Source organism: Eleginops maclovinus, chromosome 23 (genome assembly GCF_036324505.1).
Source record: "Eleginops maclovinus isolate JMC-PN-2008 ecotype Puerto Natales chromosome 23, JC_Emac_rtc_rv5, whole genome shotgun sequence".
NCBI classification, from domain to species: Eukaryota; Metazoa; Chordata; class Actinopteri; order Perciformes; family Eleginopidae; genus Eleginops; species Eleginops maclovinus.
In genome coordinates, this window is record NC_086371.1 from 19,270,423 (window position 1) to 19,294,169 (window position 23,747).

The following is a 23,747-nucleotide window of genomic DNA, read 5'->3' on the forward strand; positions in this document are numbered from 1 at the left end:
GGAAGAACAACAAATGCATTGCGCGCGGCTAAATCCTGCTTAAATCCGCTGGCATGGGCAGATCTAGCAGATAGCCCCGCTGCTGTGCTCGCTGTCTGCGACCACAATGCGCACACACACACACACATACACACACGTACATAAACACACCCGTGGTCAGTCCGGCTGTCTGGGTTAATGCTTGGCTAACTGGGACAGCAGAGCTGAACCATGTTGACATTTTAAGCCTCAAACAAGTCCAGAACAATGATTCAGCCCATCTGCCCCCCCCCCCACCCCATATCAGACCGCAACCTCAGCCCATTTTGCTGACCGACGCACACGCACACACACACACACACACACACACCACACACACACACACACACACACACACACACACACACACACACACACACACACACACACACACACACACACACACACACACATATATAAAGACTGGCATAAACATACACACCACTGCCCAAACACACTGCAAGTACTCAGTGAACCTCCACCCCCTCTGTTCACACACACTTACACACTTACACACACACACACTTGGTCTCCTCCTGTTTCCCCACCTTTTGTGAATAAAAGAGAACAAGAGCTGATCTGATTGAGCAGCAGAGAGCGAGGTGGAGAGGTACAGTAAGGCCAGATGGATTATCTTAATCCTCCAGTAGATGATCATGGCGGAGGGAAGATGAACCGGGAAGCCTTAACCTTCCGGTTGACCCCCACACTTTGTTTTCCTCCAGAAACTCGGACCTCTGAAGTACAAGAAGCAAAGATATTGTGTCCAAGCACAGGTCTTACGGGGAAGTCCAAAAATATGAAATAAGGATTTAGTGGTATTCTCCGGCTGTAATCCTATCTGTAGCCACTTCTGCGGCAGCCATTTTGTGTTTGGCCATCTTGTTTCCCTTCCTCGCAAAATTTTGGTATGCTTTGATTCAGATCCAAGTATGAAAAGAAACGTTAGAGGATTTGTGTGAAACGCTCTGTCGACTCGCACTGAACAATGTCGAGCTGCTACATGTAGTTTAAGAGGGGGTGAATTAACTACGCACTGCCTAAAAGCCAACGCCAGACATTTCTAAACCCATAACTCCTATAGCTCAAAGTATTAAGTCTCTATAAACTGTTGTTGAATTATGTGGCTGCTTTTCCAGACTTCCTTTAAATATGTTGGTAACTTATCTTCTTTGTTCTTTGTCCTCAGGTTTCTGATGGGTAAGGGTCTCGTGATATACCCAGACATCGGGGACAAGCTGGACATCATCTGTCCCAAAGCGGACGATGGAAGAGAGTACGAGTTCTACAAGCTGTACCTGGTGAAGAGGGAGCAGGCGGACACCTGCAGTACAGTCCTCGATCCCAATGTGCTGGTCAACTGCAACAAGCCCGAGAAGGACATCAAGTTCACCATTAAGTTCCAGGAGTTCAGCCCCAACTACATGGGCCTGGAGTTCAAGAGGAACGTCAACTACTACATCACCTGTAAGTTTGTCTCAAAATATGATTTATCGCCGGTTTTTAGCTCTTTAACCTTCATTTAACCACAGAAGCGAAGAGTAATAATGTGCTTCACACTCAGTTACACGCGGTCACACCTGGGAGTTTCCCGGTAAAACTGTATTTTAATGGCCACTGCAGTAGCTCCTTGCCACAAATGGAGGTGACGTGCCTCGCTTATTGTACAGTGTTAGTGGCATTTAGGGAGTTCAGCATACACACCCACATTTGACTGACATTTACTCAAGTACTAGCTAACTTCAATACAATATTGAGTATTTTTCTTCCCCGGTAGTTAGGTTATATTTATTTGGAAAAATATACCAGTGATAATTTGACTTCCTATTTAATGAATTCCAATTCATTTCTTGTGAGTTTCTGCGAGTCATGGTCTGATGGAAATGCAAAAAGTTAGACAGCTATGGAGGATAAAGTTTCATATGATAAATGAGATATAAACAAATATTTGTTTTGATTATAATGTAGCTTTTCTTTCAGGAAACATCCCATTTCCCCTGTAATTATATCGTCATTTCCTGAAAAAACTCCTAGAAAATAAGAGGGGAATTAGACGTGTGTAAAAAAAGAATCCTAGAAGTAATTCTTGGAAAGAGGTCATTCTGCACAATGAGGTCTTTTACTGAGACTACTATGATTACATTTTGCTGATAACACTTGCAAACTGTTTCATAATCAAAAGTGTGTTTGTAGTTTCAATTGTAATTCAATATTTTTTATTCTATAAACTGAAGTAGACTAAATATTGTTGTCTAACAAAAAATAAACACTGTGTACTTCCCTTTTCAGACTTTCAGACATGCTGTCTCTGGGTTATTTATTATTGCTAACTTGTTTGGTTTGTAAATCATGTTTTGCAGATAAATATATATTCTGTAGCAGAAGTGGATTTGCACTAAGTAGCTAAAGAAAGGAAGAGAAAGAAGAAGAGAAACGGTGACAACAAATTAACCTGAGAAAATGTTTCAATTACAACTGAGCAATAATTCATAAAACAGTATTTGAATAAAAACTTAATATTTAAAACAGTAGAGCACATCTTATACATTAACACAATATTATTTTTTCACATTAAAATGAATTTATTTTCTTATTTTTATTTAAAGAAGAGAAACGGTAAACTCAGAAAAAACCTGGCACTAAAATGTTTAATTTACACCTGAGCATTAATTTGAATAAAACTAAATCTAAAATAAATAACATTTTCATACTTTACACAGGAGAGCACAGTTTATACATGAACAAAATATGTGTTTTTTTACATTTAAAAGTATTTCTTTTATAGAGACACTATATAAGGGGTGTTTGAGCAGCAGATGGAGGGGACTCTCAGCAGAGTCTGTCTGTGGACTGGAGGTCGGCCGCTCTGTTTGAATCCAGCTGCAGTAATGATCTCAGGATCAGCGGGAGGGTCAGTGGAGCTGGAGTCGCAGCAGAGTTTGCTCCTCTTATGGACTCTCTTATAGACAACCATAGATTTTTTTTTAACGCTCTGTTACTTATTTTCACCTTCCCTGGCCTGAACGTCACTAATAGAAGGAGGTTCAGCGGGGGTTGTGGGAGAAGCTGGTGGTAATAACACTGCACTGGAGTTGGTCTCTAGACTTGGTAGTTGCTGCTTCTCAGTGATTTCCAGTTTTAAATAATTCAAACTGACCTAGTCTACACCCCACACTTTGGTCAGGTCACCAAAGAAATGTTTTGTGCGTATCTTGCTGTTAAATAAAGTCTATAACCCCCATAGCACACGACTGCAAAATGATGCATGAATAATATATGAAAAAACCCCAGTGAAATATTCTGACATATTTTGCTGTAATGGATAAGGATAATGATTCTTATTGTTTGAAAATCCCAAGAACAAGACAAAAAACCAACACATTCATCCTAATGAACCCACATTTCCTAGAAGTAAAAGCCTAATAAAAATGGCAGATGCCTTTGAGTTATAAAGCTAATTATTGTAACACAAGTATTAAAAACAATTCAATAAGCCACAGTGCTGCATTCAGTGACATGTCTTTAAACTCAGTAGACGCCTATGAATACCCAGCTGACAATATGAAAAATAATTCATTTGTTTCCTGCTTGAGTAACTTTTGCTGTAAAATTGAAATGTATTTTTATGAATGCAGTGTATTGTGTGACCTTTCTTTTAAAGACATCTTGATTGCATTAACACAAAGCTTTGATCAATTATTTAAAAAATAAAAGATAATAAAATAGAAATATATGAAAAATAAAAGTAAGAAAAGTAAAAATTAAAAAAAAGGATAAAGAGTGAAACAAAAAATCTTTATTAAAATAGATACCAAAAGCTCTCAGGGTAGAATTTGATATTAAAAGTAAACAAACAGATTTAGAATTATTAAAAATGATGTTTCATCAGGGATATAGATCTGGTACTTTCCCCAGTTTAAGTGTCTATCTTCCCATCTGTTTTTATAAAGACAGTTCTTCATATGGGGCCACTTTTCCAAGTTTTATGAAGCACTCGGCTCTGTCTTTTTCCATCCCCTCAATAAAGTCTGTCCACCCACCATTATGGTGGTTTAGATCAGCTCTGCATTTCTTGCGTGACCGATTTTTAAAGATTTACGTCTTAGGCAGGAACAAAAGGGCTTGGGGCTGCCATTGACGGAGCAGTGAAGTCGGGGGTAACAAGAGAAAGACTGACACATTGTTGGTTTTGGTCCTTTTCATGGGATTTATAACCCACAAGTGGGCAGGTACAAAGCTTTTATTTCATGTGAGGGGTCAAAGTTTAGATTCTCCATCTTGTTAACTCGGAAGCTGCAGAAGCTAACTTGCTATAGCTCCGTTTATAAAGACAATGTTATTGTAGACGTGACTCGGGCCTTATCTAATTATTACTTCAGTTAGTCATTTCCTACATTTCCTGGAATGACTTGAGTTTTCCTTAAATCTTAACATGTGTTGGGTTGGATTTGTCAGTTGGGAGTTCTGCCACATCTGTAATTGATTCCCCACTTCATCATTGAAATGATCAGAGATAATCGTGACTTTGAGATACGATCTCTAAACTTAATCCAAACATGCAACACGCTGCCTCGAAGCCTACTGAAAATCTGCACGGTTCGAAGTTGAGAAACAAACTGATGCATCGCTCGTCTTCTCTTATGAAGCCTAATTATCACAATTAACTTTTCAGTATTTAACTTCATGTGTTTGAAGGCTTCAGGAAACCTTTTTCCTTATGGTCCTTTGTTTCTTTTTCAAAAGAATAGCCTCTTTCTATCGCTAAAATAAATCTCGCACATGTTTCTCCTTTTGATCTGGCGCAGTTCAAGCCATATTTGCGAAGTCTCCCTCAAAGCCAGAATGCGGGGAAGCATAAAGCTTGTGATGTTATCAAGCGACGATATTTGGGGGCCGCTCCTGTGGCAACATGTCATGTGGACTTTAAGAAATATTTCTTTGAGCTTTATTACACCCACATGTCTTCAGAAAACACCTTCGGCATTCTCAGCGTCTGCTCAAAGTTTTTCCTAGCCGGCTGCTAGCGGGGCTGCTCCACATATTGTGTCCTGATTACATCATAAATATTTTATCCAACTCTATTAGTGACATGTGCGTGGGGATGCATCAAATAGGAAACATTGACTTTACCTGAGGTCAAATTTGCTTTCGTACCACACTCTTGTTTTTTTGCTGTGTTGAGAATACTGCTCAGCGTTTCACTCCATGAACTCGCATAACAAGAGGCGCTTTTAAATCCTTCACGAGGGAGACTGGCCGTGCCGGATCCAGCCTGATGGTGGATCATCATTAGGCTCATATACTATAACATTCTCGCGTCAGCAGTAATCGGATGTACTATTTGTCTCGGTATTATGTTAATGTTGTTGTCCTTTGCCACAGGAAGAGCCTTGCTTTATTTATTCCACCGCGGCCTGTGCATACACCGCGACACACTTCATTTATCACTGAGACAATGGCCATGTTTGGTGTGTGTAATCTGTGTGTGTGAGAAAAGGCAAAAGAGGAGGGATGGGGAGCACCTGCAGTGAACTCACTTTACCTGCTTTTCCTGTACAGTAGAGTTGTGTATTTGTGTGTGTCCTGAGGCCCCTTTAGGCCAGCTTATCTCCGTCTAAAAGATGTGAGAGCGTTATCCCACCGTCTCTGTTGGGAATGCGGTCAAGCCGGCCAGCAGAGCGGCATAAATCTGCTCACCTATAAAGACCTGGCTTATCTGGCCTGATTAACGGGCGGACGTTGCAGACATGCTTTGAGACGAGGAGAAGATGCATAGGGAGTGGACATTCCTCTGAATCTCGCAACTGTCTTTTTTCTTTTCCACCCCCGATGTCTCCACTCCTCCGGCTCCGTTTGTCTTTTCCCTTGATCACCCCTCACCCCCCTCCCCCACTCCTACTCCCACTGCTGCTCCTTCCATGGGGTGGAAAGGGCAACAAAAGGTGTGGGGTAAAGTAAGCAACAAATGGTGTGTGTTTGTGTATATGTTTTTTTTCCATGTGTGTCCCCGTGCCTCAGTGTCACCGCAGGGGAGCCCTGTCCACTCGGCCCCGCTGTCTCTCAGGCTCTGACAGGAGTCGTGGGGGGGTGAGGGGTCAGAACTCACGGATGAGGGGTCGCGGAAACACAGCAGGGGGGTCAGTAATGATAACCCTGCACTGATCTAAACCCCAGACCAGCACCAGCATGTGCTGTCCATCAGCACCCCCCACCCCCTTAAGTACACACACACGCATACATATACACACGCCTCTCCACCCCCCTACTGGTGTACGAGTGCACAAACTGGTTGTATTTCACTGTCTAAACACAGGATATGAGCTGTTTGTGAGGTTTGGAGGTTAGACGCAGAAAATATTTTAAAATGGGGGCTTTTAAGGCAAAATAAATATAATGGAGAAAATGAGCAACAGAGCGAGGAAAAAGAGGAACTGAGTAACAGCAAACACACACATATACAGACAGTCTTTATACCGCTCCGTAAAAAAAAAAAGTGCCTCCATTTTCTCTCCCATTCGCTCCTTATTGAAATAATGTACCGTGACTGCTGGGAGATGTGTTTTCTGTGGTTATCCAGGCCGGTGAGTCTCTGTTCTATATAAGGGTACGACCATGAGGCGGTAAACAGAGGCGGCCTGTCGTCGTGCGCTCCTCTCTCCCCTTGGTTTCCAGCGCAGCAGGCAGGGTAAGCCTGATCCCTCCTGACAGCTGTCACTCTCCATCTCAGTGTACCGTCATGGACTCTGACACACACCGACTTCCCCACCAGAATACTGCTGCAGTGAGGCACACACTATCTCACCTTTAGAAGATTGCCTCAGTGAAATACACAATGCCCCGCTCGCAGAAAACAGCAAATTTGTTTTTCCTTCTTTGACGCTCCATTTCTTTGACTTGCAGGTAACTCCATTTTTTTGGGGGGGGGTGACTGATAAGCAGTTTATATTTAGGCTTACATTGGCTATAACTTTTTATTTGCTGACTTCTTTAGACATTTGTTGTGAGGAGTGTTGGAAAATAATGCCTGAGAATATAACTGACATTTAGGCTGTGGGATTTTCCTATTTGAGTTGCTCACACCTGACAGTAATAAGGTTAGGAGGCATGTTGCTAGCATTCAGGCCCTTTGGCGTAGGCTCTCTTCGGTATTGCTGTTATTATTTTCTCAATAACCTACACAATATGCCTCCCCTCCGTCCAAATACCTCCCTGAGGAATCCACTATGCAAGTTCTTCTGCTTAACAGCACATTACAATCTTTCACATATTTGCCCTTGGATGATTCAAAGGTCAAGGTTGAAATCCCTGATCGGGCAGCAGAAGATCACAAGATCCTCTCCTGCCCTACTTTTCAGCGAGGATGTTAACGCTGCAACATATGTGCACATGTGCGCTCCCACGCAGGTACTCTCAGTAATAATGCTCGTGAGATCTGGGACACACAAACACAAATATACAAATGAAAGCTTGCTAACCAATAAATATTAACACCGACAGCCTTATAACTGGATTTGTTGCAGTGCAATAACAGTAATCTGATTAGAAAAAAAGTGTTAAATGTCATCTTTTTGAGTTATCATAAAATTACCATAATTAAATCACAGCAAATACAAAAAAAAGGCAGTCACATTTGACAGCGGCGCCTTTGAACAAGACGAGGCATTTTGATTGTCAGGTTATAGAGATGCAAATAAGTCACACATTTCTAACGCACAATTAAATGGGTTTTTTTTTCTGTCGAGCGATAACTGTTAACATCTGGTAGCCTCCCTCTGTAAAAACCCACTGAAACATTTTAATTACAAGCAAGAGACACTGCAACATTTTCTTTTTGCCTCAATTGTCGACAAAGGACGCATTGTTTATCGCGATTTTAGCATAAGAATTGCTTTCAGATCCTGAAATAATGATATGAATTGTTGGCAAACATTTCTATCAGTCCAAACGACGCATAAAAGCTCCAAAAAGTCGCTGTACATAATCAGGTTTATCCTTTTACACCTCTAATGTAGAGAATACTATTTTAGTCACCTCATTCACACTGCTAAATAGCTTAAACGCTGCGCTACCAATCATTTTGTTCCAGCATGTGTCGTGTTTTTCAATTAGTAAAATTACCATTTAAACCAAACTGCTCTGAGAATGGGAGTTGCGGATTGACTTGGAGTAGCTGTCATTGATGTTACCGATTAGAGTTTTAAGCAGCTAATCAGTAAGCCCTAACGGATTTTCATTTTCAAAGTAAACCCTGCTAACAGGTCAGGTTAGCACCGCTATAGCAGCATGGACTGGGATAAGGAGATTTAACCCCCCCAGTGTGAGGGGAATATAGCCCAGTGTTTATTAGACTGCCAGTGTAATATATGACTTTCTGCTTGCATTGCAAATCTATCCGGGCTGCCTCTGCTACTTCTCCTTTGGATATTTCATTCGGAGAGGGTTAGCAGGCACAGCGTTATTGTCGCTGGTTATTGCCTTTCGTTTATTACAGAGGAGTTTGTTTAGAGAGAGGGGTGGGGGGGGGGCTTTCGAGAGGGAGGAGGGTGGGCTGGGGGGACACGAGGACTTTCTTTAAGAGCGAGGGCCGCTCACGTGGCTGTACAAGTGAATGGTTACCATTGGTTACGCCTGAACCCGCCGCTGCTAGATGAAGCTGATATATTCATGTATTCATCTCAATTAGTCCGCTCCGTGCATCTTCAAATGCAGACACTCATCCCTCCTCGGCTGTGCTCCATGCTTATCTTATTAGAATATTTTATCCTGCGTGCAACTTCTCCCTCTCTCCCACTATGTCCTCCCTCGCTCCACCCTGCAATTATTCTGCGTGCGTGTGTGTAGGTGCAATGGGAAGTCTGTGTTTGAGTCATTTTTGTTAACTGATAGCTTAGATCTCCTCTCAACGCACACACCACTAGAGACCACGGAGCCGAACACTGTTGATTTTTTTTTTTTTAACACAAACTAATTTGCAGAGAGACTCTTTTCCCTCTGTGAGCCTTTTTCAGTTTTCGAAAGTAGCCTCCTTGTTGTCTTTAATTCGGTCCGCTATGCAGAAACCATCATGTGGTTTTTGCAAAACCCAAAAATAGCTTCAGGCAAAAGGAGAGCAGACATTTTTTAAGACTGCTGGAAAGATGCATGTTAGGAGTCCACAGTGATTAGGAAAATTGAATGTAGGACAGAGAGAACATGAACATCGTTGTCTATGAGGTAAACCGTTTCGGACAATCTCTGTTAAAAAAAAACGAGCAGGATAAAGCAACAGCGGCCCATAATCTAAAACACTCCGGAATTGTATATTTCCCTTTCCATCCTGAGATGTCTGAGGTTGTTTGGCCTCAACTTTGCCAACAACACATATTCTCAATGTCTTTCTTCTCCGGCCAATAGCGAAGCTCAAATCACAGCTCTCTGTCTGTCAGATGGAGCTCGCTCTCGCTCTCTACCATCCTTTAGAACAGTGGTTTCTCTTTTCCAAGGCACACTCTGAAATGGCTTTGTTTTCCGACAGCCATTCAGTGGCACCCTCAGCCAGGGCCTGCCAAGAAGTCCGCCTCCCCGAGCTGGAGCCCGGGCTTGTTTACACAAACTCATCGAAGAAATATGGATGTATAATTATAGAGGTTGTTAGTTTTAATGTCACATCCTTGCTATGGAAACCGCTGCATGCTTGGTCAGCTACAACGATGGGCGGCTGATGAAACTCTAAGCGTTGATGGCGTGAACAATTCTAGGGATTTTTAGGGGAGATTAAAAAGGACCTTCTTGACGGATTCAAATCAGCGCAGAGCAAAGCAAACAAACATGAATCACAAGGCGGTGATAGAGATTGCTGTGGTTTTCCAAAGCATAAATACAGATTCTAAATACTGCTCTGCAGGCCGGGGCCAAGCCCGTTTCTGTGAATTCAGCTCGGTGGCAAGATGTCCATGTTCCATTCCAGCTTGACCACAGGCGCACAAACACAGTAACGGGAGCAGACAAACACACAAGAGGCGTGTGCGCGCACAAACACACAGGCATAAATAAGCACAAAGCCACATAAGCAAATTCAAATATATATATACTCATAAGGTTGCACTAGCATGCAAATAGATGCTCTCACAACAACAAAAAAAAGCACAATGCTCTCACACGTCCTTCTCTCTGCACAGATTTGCTTGCGTAATAGAAGCTGCTGTATGGATTTGTTAATGCACATTCAAGAGAATTTAGCTTGACTGAGCACACAATATTTTTAGCAGCTGTCTCTTGGGTTGTGAAACTCATGTGTGTTGTCAGAGTTTGTACCAAGATGGATTGATGAGATCCTGAAAGCATAGCTCCATGTTTTAAAATAAATACGTGTTGTGTTTGGCGAGTTGATGATTCTGGGGTGATGGAACTATTTTACCTCCCATTCCAAACCCACAGGTTCAATTTCTTTCCCTCTTTCCATTCCTCTCTCCCTTTTTTCTCCTGCAACTTAATCTCCCTCTCCCTGCGCCTTGCCATTCCACCTATTTTCTCTCCTCCTCAGATCTTACACCCCCCCCTTTTCCTCCTCTCCCCATCTCTCCCGCACAGTGACAGATCCTTCAGGAAATTGTTTCGAGTCTGCCAGACATTTTTGTGTTGTAGCTGTTTATTTGTGCATGGGGCACGGGGGTCCGGAGCCCCAGCTTTTCCTCGCTCTCGGACTAGAGGTTAAGCTCCCGAACTCCTTCACCGCCCTGCGCCAAAAAACACTGATCCCCGATCAGTGTGGCTTCACCGTGTAACCGATACCAGGGATGAGGAGAGAGGAGCAGCAGAGAGGATGCAATCAGTGTGTGTGTGTGTGTGTGTGTGTGTGTGTGTGTGTGTGTGTGTGTGTGTGTGTGTGTGTGTGTGTGTGTGTGTGTGTGTGTGTGTGTGTGTGTGTGTGTGTGTGTGTGTGTGTGTGTGTGTGTGTGTGTGTGTGTGTGTGTGTGTGTGTGTGTGTGTGTGTGTGTGTGTGTGTGTGTCAGCTGCTGGCTTTGTGTGTATTAGGATGTAATCAGCAGCATTTTTCTCTGTGGTCGGCTGTGCTCTCTGATTGGGGTTTTGGCGAATAACAGGGGTGGGGAGGAAGAGTGTGTTTCTTTTCCTGCGTCTTGTGTTGCAGCCTGGCCCTCGGAGAAGCCTCACTGTGGTTTGGAGCTGTGCTCGGGGCTCTGGCTCTTTACACGTCAGCTCCATCAGACCCTCTATTTATTATATATCTGTCTGTCCGTCTGCCACCTGGGGCATCTGAATGTCTGCGTGTGTCTGCGTGCATGAGAGCCGCCCAGACTCCCATGTTGGCTGCAGTCAGCTTAGTTCAGGCGTCTCCATGTTAGCAGGTACAGGATGATTCCCCCGGGGTTTATAGGCTAACACATGCACACTCGCACAAACACACGGTCACCGGGAATCACGCAAGCCCACACACACAGTCCCCTTTCTCTCTCTCTCCCTCTCTCTCGCGCTCTTCATCTCTGTCTTTGTTCTGCCGCTTGCAGATTTTCTTTTTGCGGACAACAGATGGGCTGACATCGACTAAACAACAAGTACACTCTCTGTCTCTGACATCTCTCTCTCCGTCCATCTCACACGCTCTGAAATCCCTCTTGTGTTGAAACCATTCGTCAGTTCAGTCATTAATCAATAAACAAATCCTGTATATTCATTCAATTGTGCAGATCTGCTACCTTTCTCCCTTTTTATACGACTGTAATTTTAATATCTTTTGGTTTTGGACTGTTGCTTGGACATAATGAGACATTTGAAAGCATCACGTAGCTCAGTGTGGCATGCTAACGGCTATAAAATGAATTCATAAATGGGAAGAAATAATCTACAGACAGCTTTATTACCCTGAGGCCAATTTTCTCACCTGAGCCATAGCTCGCTCAATGCTCCTTGCACATCAATGTGCCGTTCCCTCTTACTTAGAAAACCTCATTGGGTTTGTTTCGCCTTGCCTATTTGCGACTGGAAGCTCCAGAGCCCGGAGTAAGAGTTATTGTTTGTTTGTATGTTTGTTTGTTTGTTTGCGCACCATCTTTGATGAGTGTTATTGTGCTGAGGAAAACAGGGCTCGCTCAGTTGTCATAACTCTCTTCTGGAGGCCAGATTGAAAAGGTCAGTAAAATGAAGCTCCTCTCTCGGTCCACAAAGGATGAATGGATGCAGTGTAATAGCTCCACACACACACACACACACACACACAGATGGCTCTTACACACACATGTACACCCACTTAATGCACACTGCGGGCACATTTCTTTCGCAACAGTACTAGAAGTTTTTTTGTTATATTTCGCCCTCCGCCTGATGGTGTTCGTTACTTGTTCCAGCTCTGGTTTCCCTCGGGGGGAGTTTGCTCACAGATTAGCTCTTTAGTCAGTCTAGATTTTTTGGAGTCTCATGGCCTTTGACATGCCACTACTATCATCCACCGCATTCCGATCCATCCCAGCGCTTCTTTTATCAGCTGGAGCAGGAGCTGATTTGTGGCTCGTGGACCTCTTAGATCGAGCAGGGCGACTCCTTTCTGGAGTCCAGAGTCCCATATCACCTTTATAGACAACCACAAAGGCCAGAGGAAAGCCGGGGAGGATCACTTTTATCATCCGGAGGGATTTAAGCGAGTGAACCACGGTTTACCTCGTGTGATTATCAGTGCAAATGAAGCACGACGAAAACTTCAATTGAGCCTCCTGCTGAGGAACAAGCTCACTAAGACCTTGTGTGTGTGCATCTGTCAGCCGATTACACACATGTAACCTGGCAATACCCTTACCACCCACTAACATGTATGTTACTGGATGTTTAGAGAAAATACCTGCTGGGATTTATAATTGGCTCTAATATACATAAAAGGGTCTTTTAATGGACATCATAATAGGATAATCGGATGTAAATGATATTATACTAATCATAATGCCAAATGTAAACATTAAAACAGCATTTTTGATTACTGGAAATGGCCCCAACAAATATGTGAGACCAGTTTGATGTTAAGAAGAGTTATCTGAATTAGTTATACACCATTGATTGATTTATTTGCCTCTTAATCCCTTTGCCAAGAAGGTTAATGCTCAATCTGTTTGTTATAACCCTGAAATGGTTTCTGTATCCTTGGAGATACAGTGATTAGACAGCTTGTATTCATGCATGCAATAATGGCTGTAATGTAGAAAATACCAATCAATTAATTTCACATAATATTCATATGCGATGATACAGTGGTCCGGATTTCATTACACTTGGTGGACGGGTATATCACGGAACAACCCATGCAATTTTGGAGTAGAACACAACTACCCTTTTAACTTTCGTTATCATCGCAATTTGCATGGCCTTGGCAGAGATCTTTGCTCTCCAAGTGCCTCCTTTGTATGCTATCCATCACGTTTATTAAAATGCGTTAATTATTTCTTTGGATTTTGATTGATGTGACCATATTCTGCGCGGCCACTTCTTGAATCCAGGGCAGTTACTCTTAATGTTATCAACACACTTGTCTCATTTGCCCACCATTTCTCTGAGCATTCCCCCCCCACTCCTCCCAGTATAAATGATGGTTAATGGAGAGTGAAAATTGGATAATACGCTCCATTTCTTCATGTACAACTTCCCTTGTTGTTCTTAACCCTGGGCATAACCAAAAGAACGTGGTGTGCGGCTTTTAATTTGAAGTAGAATTAGGAATTCGTCTTTACAGAAGCTTAGATACATGATGGCGGATCAGACACTAGTACTGCTGCTATCTGTTATATTAAATTAAGAACAGGAGAGTAGGAGAAGTCATGCGGACTGACTGTTGATGTGGGCCGTTGGTTAGGAAGAGAGCCATTAATAAGTGTGGTGAGGGAAACGCTGGGCCCATGATGGGATTAATAAAACACTAATGTGGAAGTTCCCTGTGTCTGTAGCGAGGAGTAAACTCTGTGTACTCATTGTTAGCTACACACACGAGCGCACAAGCAAGCCTTATGTATACATACATTGGTTAAGCACGAGATAAACAGTAACTCAGCAACTCCCACATGAACAATATTAACCTTTAGCTTTTGTGTGCGTGTGTGTGTGTGCGCGCGTGTGTGTGGGCATGTGTGTGCCTCAGTATGTGTTGCATCTCTGCTAACCTTTAGCTCCGACCAATAGGAAGGTGAAACGCCAGTTTTTTCTCTCTGACCCAGTTTCCCCTCTGCTTATTTCTCCGAACACGCAACATTTCAGCTGCTATTAGTGAAATGATGCACTGTCTGAGACGCTACTTCAGAGGCAAGTGTGTGTGGGCTGTGTGTGTTTGTGTGTAGCTCTCGGGGCATGTTTGTTCACCTGCTGGTTTTGTGTATTCAGGGGTGCTAATGTGTTGATGCCCATGAGTGTTGTGCTAGGTTTTAAAAATAATCAACTAATTGATCGGGAGCAACAAACTAAGAAAAATAACAGTCACAACCGTCCTTTTTTCCTTTTTATGGCCGACTCTGTGCTGTTAGATGTATTCCAGCACTAGTCATCCGTAGCGAAATGAGCTACTGCAGGCCACTTTCCCCAGGCTGTTTTCCCCCCTTTATTTTTTAGTCTGCACATGATTTGTGTAAAACTGCTGAGGTTTTTCCGCGGCTGCAGCTCGATGATATCGGTGAAAAGAGCCATTACAGCCAATTAGCTACTCTGTCATTAGGGAGGGTTGTGTGGGCTTCTGGCAACTTCTCCAAACAGCAGAATGCATTATAGCTGAAAAAAAGCTGCTAAAGTTGAAATAGCTAATATCTAAAAATAATCCATTTTAGAAACATTGAATTTTTGTAGTCAGCACGGTTATGAAATTACCATTGGATGCTCCGGCTGCTGTCGTTGCTTCTCATAACTTTAATGCTTTATGCAACAGCTTATAGTATTAAAAGCTGTAAGTCCACCTCCCTCAGGTTACACTGTTTTATTGTGCCAATCGACCGCATTCAAAATCCTATGATCCGAAGTCCCCCTGGTGCACACCTGTCAGATTATTTCAGTTTAGAAGCGTGTGTGCACATTTTGAGCACATTTTGTGTATGTGAAGAGAAGATTGTGGGGGGGGGGGCAGCAGTGCAGGAGAGAGATTCAGGATGCGATGTACTCTAAGATGAGTCTGTCTACATCTGTCATGTTAGAGTGTGCTCAGTCTGTTCGTGTTTGAGACAGATGACTTGCTCCGCTCCCCAAGGTCCTCCTGTTATTCTGCGTCCTCTATCTCCCACTGATCCAACAGACGGCCTGCATGGTGTGCGTACCTCTGCTTGTTTGTGCGTAGAAATTCCGCATGCGCATACTTTTCCTTTGTTCTCACGCAGTCAGGACAATGTCACCCCCTTTTTTGTGTCTGTTTAGGGTGGATACACTGGGAAGTTTTATGCCGACTGGGGCGCATAGTTTTTTTCGTGCTGAGTTGGGAGTTGGAGATTGGAAAGTGCAGCGGTGTAAAAGCTCTGCCCCGCTGGATTCACCGGAGAGGTGATACACAGACACCAGCAGCTAAATGATGCAGAAGCTCTCTCTGTCTGCAGGCTGTGAGTCTCTTTTAAGTCGCACACACTCACATATACACAGCGACACTTTGGGAGTTGCTGACAGGTCCTCTGCAGAGGTTAAAAGCTGTCAGGAGTAGTCTTGAAGCTCTGGCCCAGTGGCGCTGGCCCATGGAAGTCCATAATGCCCAACCTTTGGCTCGGTTATCTGGGACTGTCTTGACTGATGTACAGGGAGCACGGACACAATGCAAAAATATCCCCAAGGAAAATGTACATTTTCCCAGACATTTGTATCTTAACATGCTGTAATGTAAGTTAACTCTCAAGCATTTATCCATCCAAAACGGCGAAAACACTTAAATGCATATAAATGTACGCAAAGGTATGCACAAAGTTGCACAGAGGCCAAAAAACACACAATGAGAGACTCAAGGGAGAGTGTTAGAGAAATGGTGTGTGAGTAAGAGAGAAGAAGTTTGGCAGGCACACACACACACATACACACACACACACACACACACACACACACACACACACACACACACACACACACACACACACACACACACACACAATCCAACACTTGCATATGCTTCCTCTGCTTCACAGAGAGAGATCACCTCCCACTTCTTCTTTCCAAACTGAGCTCTCCTCCTCCTCCTCCTCTCAACTCCTCACTTCATCACCTCCTTCCATATTCCCTCATCGGCATATGCACGCACAGACACCCTCCTCATCCACCGTCACAGACACGCACACACTAAAGTGCACACACACATACACCCGCAAGCGCACTTCAGACAGATCAAGTCTCACTCCTCCCCGGCCTCGCACACTCGCTTGTCTTCAAAAAAAGGAATCTTCCACTTCCTCTCCGGCCCCTCCTCACCTCGCACTCCTCTTTCCATCCCCTCTTTAAACACCTCACCCCCATGCACACCTCCCTCCCTCATCCCCCCTCCCCCCAACCGGCGCTTTCCCATAGTGCTCTCTGCTGGAAGGATTTAGAGGTACCCTGTAATTTTGGTGCTGGAGGAGCTCTTAAGTCCTGCCTGATCTTCTGGCTACACTGTGTGTGTGTGTGTGTGTGTGTGTGTGTGTGTGTGTGTGTGTGTGTGTGTGTGTGTGTGCTTCTGTGGGGCCAAGTGCTAACATGTCTGTGTTTTTTTGCAACCATTTCAACTGGGGTTGTATTTGTGTGTGTGCAGCCGTGCGTGCTGTCTTGCTCATGTGAATATGTGTGTGTGTGTGTGGGAGAGCAGTCTAATCAGGACGCAGGAGAGGAGCTCCCCCTCTGGCTGTATAGTGAAGCAGTGAGCTGAGCAACAGTTGTGTGCAAAGGGCCGCTAACCACCTTAAACCTTGACACTAATGCTGCTACCTGCTCGCTGTACGTGCAGCAGAACGGCTCAGAGGAACAGGCAGCACGCGGTGGGGGTGTTAGTGCTGCTACATGAAGATGCTTTATAATAACCTAAACGGGGAAAAAAAGCCACTGTGCTCGAACATGCATATGAGAAAAGTCTATGTCCACGCACATTGCTCCAAAACCACATTCATTCTTAACTCAAATTTAATATTGGGTTTTCAAAATGCCATGAAAATGTGCAGCACAAATGTCCAAGATAGGACTTTTTTATTCTGACTGCCAGGTTTTATTATTGAAAAGAAACTGTTCGTCGAGGCTGTGAGCGCCTAATTCATGTGAGACGATATGAAAAGTCTGAATTAATTTTCTCCGCCGATGCCAAACCTGAGCATGTGGAGACTACGAGGGAGAGACGGCGAGCGGGGGGTTGGAGGTTGATTGCTGATTTCCATTACTATTTCTAGAACAAAGAAATGGAGGGTTGATGGGCTCGGACATCTATTTAGATCCATTTCATTCTGCCTTAATCAGGCTTTAGCCATGGCCTAATACTGAGGATTAAAAAAGGTTCAAAGTGCAAACATCTAGAGCCCCCAGTATTATTCCAGTCTGCCAACCTCACTGTGTGTGTGTGTGTGTGTGTGTGTGTGTGTGTGTGTGTGTGTGTGTGTGTGTGTGTGTGTGTGTGTGTGTGTGTGTGTGTGTGTGTGTGTGTGTGTGTGTGTGTGTGTGTGTGTGTGTGTGTGTGTGTGTGTGTGTGTGTGTGTGTGTGTGTGCACGTGCACGTGCTTGCTTGCATGCCAGATCTGCTTGGGAGGGTTATCTCTGGAATCAGGCCCATAAACCTAATCTAACCCTCTCTGTGCTCATTCAGGAGTGAAATATTTTGTGCAAATAGGCTCTCCTTTCCTTCGCCCTACTTCGACTCGGGTGTGCTAATGTAAACAAAACCCAGATAGGAATATCGCAGATGTGAGAAGTAGTCGTTTTCTGTTATGACACTCTGTTTGATACACAAACCTGACAGTGTGTATCTCCCTGCTTTGCCTCAGACGGATGAAAAAAAAGCTTTGTGTGCGGGTGGTTTTCCCCCTTGATGCTAAGTGTGAGTGATCAGAATGTGGTTGTGTCTGTTCATGCATTTAGCTTTTTATTTATTTTTGGGGAAATGTAGACATTATTGCCGGTGGTTACTGTGACTACCCGGTCCCTGCTAGGCTTGTCTAAGTGGAAGTCTGAATGCTGTGGAGCTAGGGGGGGCGGTGTGTGAAAGGTAGCCAATGAATGTCACCTCTCATCCACTTTCTCATTAAACAAGCTGCTCTCTGTCTGTCACATGAGCTGTATCAATCCCCCCCCTTCGTTCGGCGCTTTGGGCAGGTATTGCGCACAAAATCACGCGCGCATAGACACCGGATTCACATCCACACACAGTATAAAAGCAACCCCCCCCCCCCCCCTCATCTCCCCACCTGGGCTGGACAGGAATAATAAGCAGCGGATGATTCATGATGGAGATGGGGAATGTATTCAGCAGGACCACCTGAGTGACCTCATTTAGCAGACCTGAGAATAAATATAGACCGCCGCGTCGCACTTTAGCCTCCGCTTGTTTCGCCTCGACCAGTCTGCACTGCTTCCCTCACACATCTCCCACTCCTCTCCCCGGAGCACCTCGGGGAGCAGTCCTTCCACTTTACCCTCCAATGTCCTTGTGAAATCCGTACATATGCAATCATATATGCATGTAAATGTGCTAGGGGTATATGTGAGGTATTGGAACAGGAGCCTTTGTTGCTAGCCAGCTCTTTCCCCCGTGAGCTTTTCTCCCTTGGCTGATACATTTGTACTGTAGATATTTCCCAACATCAACATTTGGCACCTGGTTTCTCTTATGACTTCAGCAGCTGTAGGTCTTTTGTTCTCCCACTCTGCAGCCAACGATCCACACCCACAAAAAGGGCCCTAAATCATCGCAAAAAATACAGCTTTGGAGCCTGACCGCTCTATTAAAAAAAAAAAAAGCAACATTCCTTCATGCAATGACCGGTTCTTTCAGTATGCTGGACTTCTGACGTGGAAAACGTTTTGCTCCACTAAATCATTAGCAGCAGAATGGAACTCTCTTTGTTCTTCATCCTGTCGTTGCTTTATCCCCTTGTGTTTTGATCTCCAATGAGACACACAGGAAGACCCATTTCCCCAGTTTCCCTCTTTTCCAAAACACGACATGACCGTCGGCCTTTTAATATCTGGAAATCCAGATTTGGATTAACGTAGGGGATAAAACGAGAGAGAGGGAGGGAAAATTGAGTGAGAGAAAGAGGAGATAGAGTGAGAAGCTTTCAGATTAAATTTTTAAAAAGCTGGCAGCGTGTCCTTGTTGTGGAGAAGGGTTATGGGGCTTGAGAAACGTGGCTGGCAGTCATCTTTTTTTGAGTGAACGCTGACATGATAAATGTAATACAGTGATATGACACAAACACAGTCTGCAGCTGCACAGTTTTTAAATGGACTCAACAGTTGTTTCTGGAGTGGATTACCATCTTAAAAAGTGCTTAAAAGAGGGACGCACATGAGGAAATGTGGTAAAAATTTGACATGGTTAATCGGAGTGTCCATCACTATAGTAAAAGCCTTGAATTATTTGACATCTTAAATGGCCTGAATTCAAACAGCATATGTAGTGATCATCTCCAAATCCAGCTCTCTTTATGTTGTTTGTATAAACAGAAGCCTTGAGGTCCATTTTATTATCCTGCCATCATCAGTAATGCAGCCTGTTAAGCCAGCCTTAAGGAACGGTTCATTTAGATGACAGAAGTAAGTTAACAAAGCGAAGATTTGCTCTCCCTGAGTGGATATAAAATTCATAGCATGGCGCTCAATCTTAGTCAGATTATTCAAGCGGCTTTGAGCTGGGTCTTCAAAGAGCTCGTTTTTGTATAACCTTGCCCTGGAAATGTACAAAATTGAAAGAAAAGGAAAAATTGGGCAGAAAATGGCAGGATGAGGTTAGCAATTGTGGCAGCGTCTGGGCTATCCAAAGCTGTGAAATGTTGCACCTTTAAGACTGGAAACGCGTCCTGTTCACCTCACTGTCTTTGAATGTTCCCCCTTAGAAGAGACATGCTCTCTGCACAGACTTTTCATAAATCATAGGACTCACTAAGCCTTGAGTGTTCACTCACATTAACGTCCCACGTAAATTTAAAATCGTTCTGTTGCTGCGCTCGGCTCAGCTTGGCCCCACCGTATATATTTCAGTGTCCGGTTCACTCAAAGTCGTGTTGAGTCTACAAGCTGGGGGAATTTGCCAAAGAGCTCCTGTCACAATGTTATCACAATCATTCTCGCGGGTTATCACGTACTCCGGCCACACTAACAAAATGTTGTGGTTCGCTGTGTAATTTAGAGCTCGAGAACGATCTGATAATGTAACATAATATTTGCGCAATTCATTATTTAGCTTTCTTCAATTTAGCCCGAGCACAAAGCTGAAATCCCAGAGGGCAACAAAATGTCAACGTTAATAATACTAAGGAATGACAAGGCATGAATCAAACAGATGAGCTGTTCCGTAGCACCAGAGACACATTTCAACATGGCTTGATACAACAACAGTTTGTACCGGGGAAACAACTGTAGGACCAATCAGAAAATCATGCCAGGGAGGGTCTGGTTGTTGACGTTTGCAAACCCCCCCCCCCCCGGTCCAAAGGTCCCTTTTTATTGTGTCATCATTAGATAAGCACCCTCTCCCAGACTACCTCTTCATAATGAGGGTGCCATCTGAAGCAATCACCCAGGGAGATGGTCATTGAGTTAAAGGGAGGAGAGGGGAGGGGCAAAGTCAGATAGAGCAGATAAAAAACAAAGTGAATTGAACGGAAAAACAGGGAGGGAAAGAGAGAGAGAGAGACCAAGACGGATAATGTGAGGAAGAGAAACAAAAGCATTTCAGAGGAAGGGAGTGAGTTGAAACAGCAGACTATGCAGAGATGGAGATCATTTGGGGAATTCCAAAATTAGAGCTGCCATCGCATAGACAGACGCACCCTCTCTCACACACACACACACACACACACACACACACACATATACAACCGCCTTGTGCTAGCCGCTTGGTGTTAAGGTCAGAGTCGCACTCTGTCTCCCTAGGTCATTATCATGGGCCCCAAAATAGACAGCCAATTGTGTCACAGTGCCTGAAGTGAATGTGACATTGAAAAAACAACACTCGACCCTGAGCTGCTCGCACAAGTCCGAGCAGTAGGCACGCTTTAAAGGGTACATATTGTGCTGATTTCCAGGGTCCTTTTTGTATTCGGGGCTACTACCAGAACACGTTCACATGCTTCAAAGTTAAAAAGATGCAATGTTTTTCTCATTCTGTCTGTTTTAATATACTTGTATTCACCCTCTAGCTTTTAGCACCTGTCTCTTAAACTCCACCTCGTGAAAATGGTCCAGTCTCCTTTGATTAGCTCGCGAAAAAATTGTTTGGGCTTTTTTGCCTTTTTATTATAAAAGGATAACTTTAGTACATTTAGATGTTTACCCTGCCGCAAGGGATGTAGCATTATCTAATGGTCTTGCATGTGACAAAGGAAGGGGAGCCAAATATGAACAACTCGTTGAATCCTGTTTTCTGTCTGAGGCAGCCCATAAAAAACTAACTTGGTCGTCTTTATTTAATTATGTGTGGTTTACTAAGCATTCCAGGTACCAAAATGTATAAGCATTAGCATATCCCTTCAAAACAAATGGAGGGCAGCGGACAAATACACAATCAAATATATAAATGGGCACACACACACACAAACATTAAGGGAGGCATTTAGCTCTCAGCGCTACCAGCAAGTAATGACACATGTGGCTCAGAGGGAGTGAGCCGCTGGAGGACTTGGCAAGAAGCTGGAACTTTCGCTGGCATGTCTCTCTGCTGAAGTATGCAGAGACAGAAAACACACACACACACACACACACACACACACACACACACACACACACACACACACACACACACACACACACACACACACACACACACACACACACACACACACACACACACACACACAGGTCTGACCATGTTGCTCCTCTCCACCTTGGCGCCCAACCTCCCTTAGTAGACTAATGTTGTTCCATTCATTTGACTCCACTCTATTGTGTTAATGAGAGTTACCGGTGAGAGGAGCTGGCGGTTGATTGAGGGTGAGAACGGCTAATCACTGGAACAGCTAATCAGTGCTTGTCGTAAATATTGATTAGTTCTGTGCGTTATGGACGTGCTCATTAACCAGTGTGTCATCTTCTCTCCACTTTCTCCCCTTCTTCTCCTGCTTTTCGGCCCTCCTTCACCCTCCATCACGCTCTCCCCCTCCTTGTCCTTCACCCACCTCTTCTTTCTCCGCAATCTCCTTCTTTTCTGCAGCAACCTCCAACGGTACCGTGGAGGGCCTGGAGAACCGGGAGGGAGGCGTGTGCAAGAGTCGAGCCATGAAAGTCGTCATGAAAGTCGGGCAAGGTAAATGTGTGCTCCCCTCACATGTAGAACATAACACAGAGCCGCTGCCTTAAAGCAATGTTTCACTTTGGTGTGACATTTTCATTTATCGCTATGTGAGCCGAGCGTGACTTGCTGCCACCGGCCTCCGACACAACCTGCTCTCACAAACTGCAAAGTTGTGTGATAAAAGAAATTTGCCAACAGTGTTATTTTCTTTAATGAAATACCCTAAGGCTTAGTGATACTTTAATATGAACATTTATTGACTTTTAGTGGTGTTTCATCTTTATGATATGTTAATTGCCTGAAGATGTTTAGTTTTGCTGTCCAAATTAATGCTTTAGGCAAAATCCAACTACAAAAACATATAGCAGAGCAAAAGAATGTTGTTTGTTTGATTTAATGTCCGTTTCATAATTTAATAGAGGTTTTGCATACATTAACATTAAATATGCTAAATATTTAACAGAAAAGATAGTTTTTTTGTAAAGATTTCAGCCATATTACCCAGCCCTACCATTTTTAACCGTTTTAAAATATAGTAGTAAAATAATGTTAAAGATACATTCAGAAGAAGTATAACCGCGGCGGTCTTTAACACTAGTAACACTTTGTAGCTTTTATAAGCATATAAAACACTGGAATGTCAATGTTAGGAAATATATGGACATTTGCTACGCTTTTTGGGGTATTTTCATCCGGATATAACTTCTCTACGAACAATCCATACCTGGTTCATGAATAGTAGATGAATGATTGATCACACAAAACAACAGAGGTGCAATCATATTTAATTATATATGATTACACACCAGGGCACATGCCTTCAGGAATAAAGTTTGCTCTGTGTTTCCAAGGGCAAAGAAAAGTAATTATGAATAACACAAATCATATACGAATATAAATATGTACAATTTATATAAAACTAAATCTTAATATTTCACATTCATAAAATGTAATAGAAATATTTTTGCCATAGTTATAATTGTCGTTTAATAGTTGTCCACTTACTGATTCTTCACAGGAGGAGCTATAGTTGTTCACCAAATGTTATAAGTAGTTTTTAAGAATGAAACTACATTATTAGGCTACATTATAAACCATTAATTATTGGGGTTACAATTTATTTAAAACAATAATAACACTTTAAATCTCTTTCAAATCAGCAGCTATTAAGTGAGTCTTTTAAGATATATGGTTAAATATGTACTGTGAAACAACATTTCCCATACATTACACTGAGATACTCATAGCTTTAATCTCTCTGCTGGTATTATGCCATTGAAGGCAACATTACAAATCAATAAGCAGGACTGCCTTATAGACTGCAGTATTGGATTTA

General features: G+C 43.4%; 1 protein-coding gene across 1 annotated transcript in view; it reads left to right on the top strand.

Moving 5' to 3' along the window:
* The window catches only part of efnb1 (ephrin-B1), a 57,683-nt gene that overhangs the window by 22,563 nt on the left and 11,373 nt on the right, over positions 1-23,747 (top strand). Inside the window, exons 2-3 of the mRNA XM_063876628.1 lie at positions 1,208-1,485; positions 22,331-22,423. Of these exons, the coding sequence (XP_063732698.1) occupies positions 1,208-1,485; positions 22,331-22,423 (371 nt within the window). The remainder of the gene's footprint in view (positions 1-1,207; positions 1,486-22,330; positions 22,424-23,747) is intronic.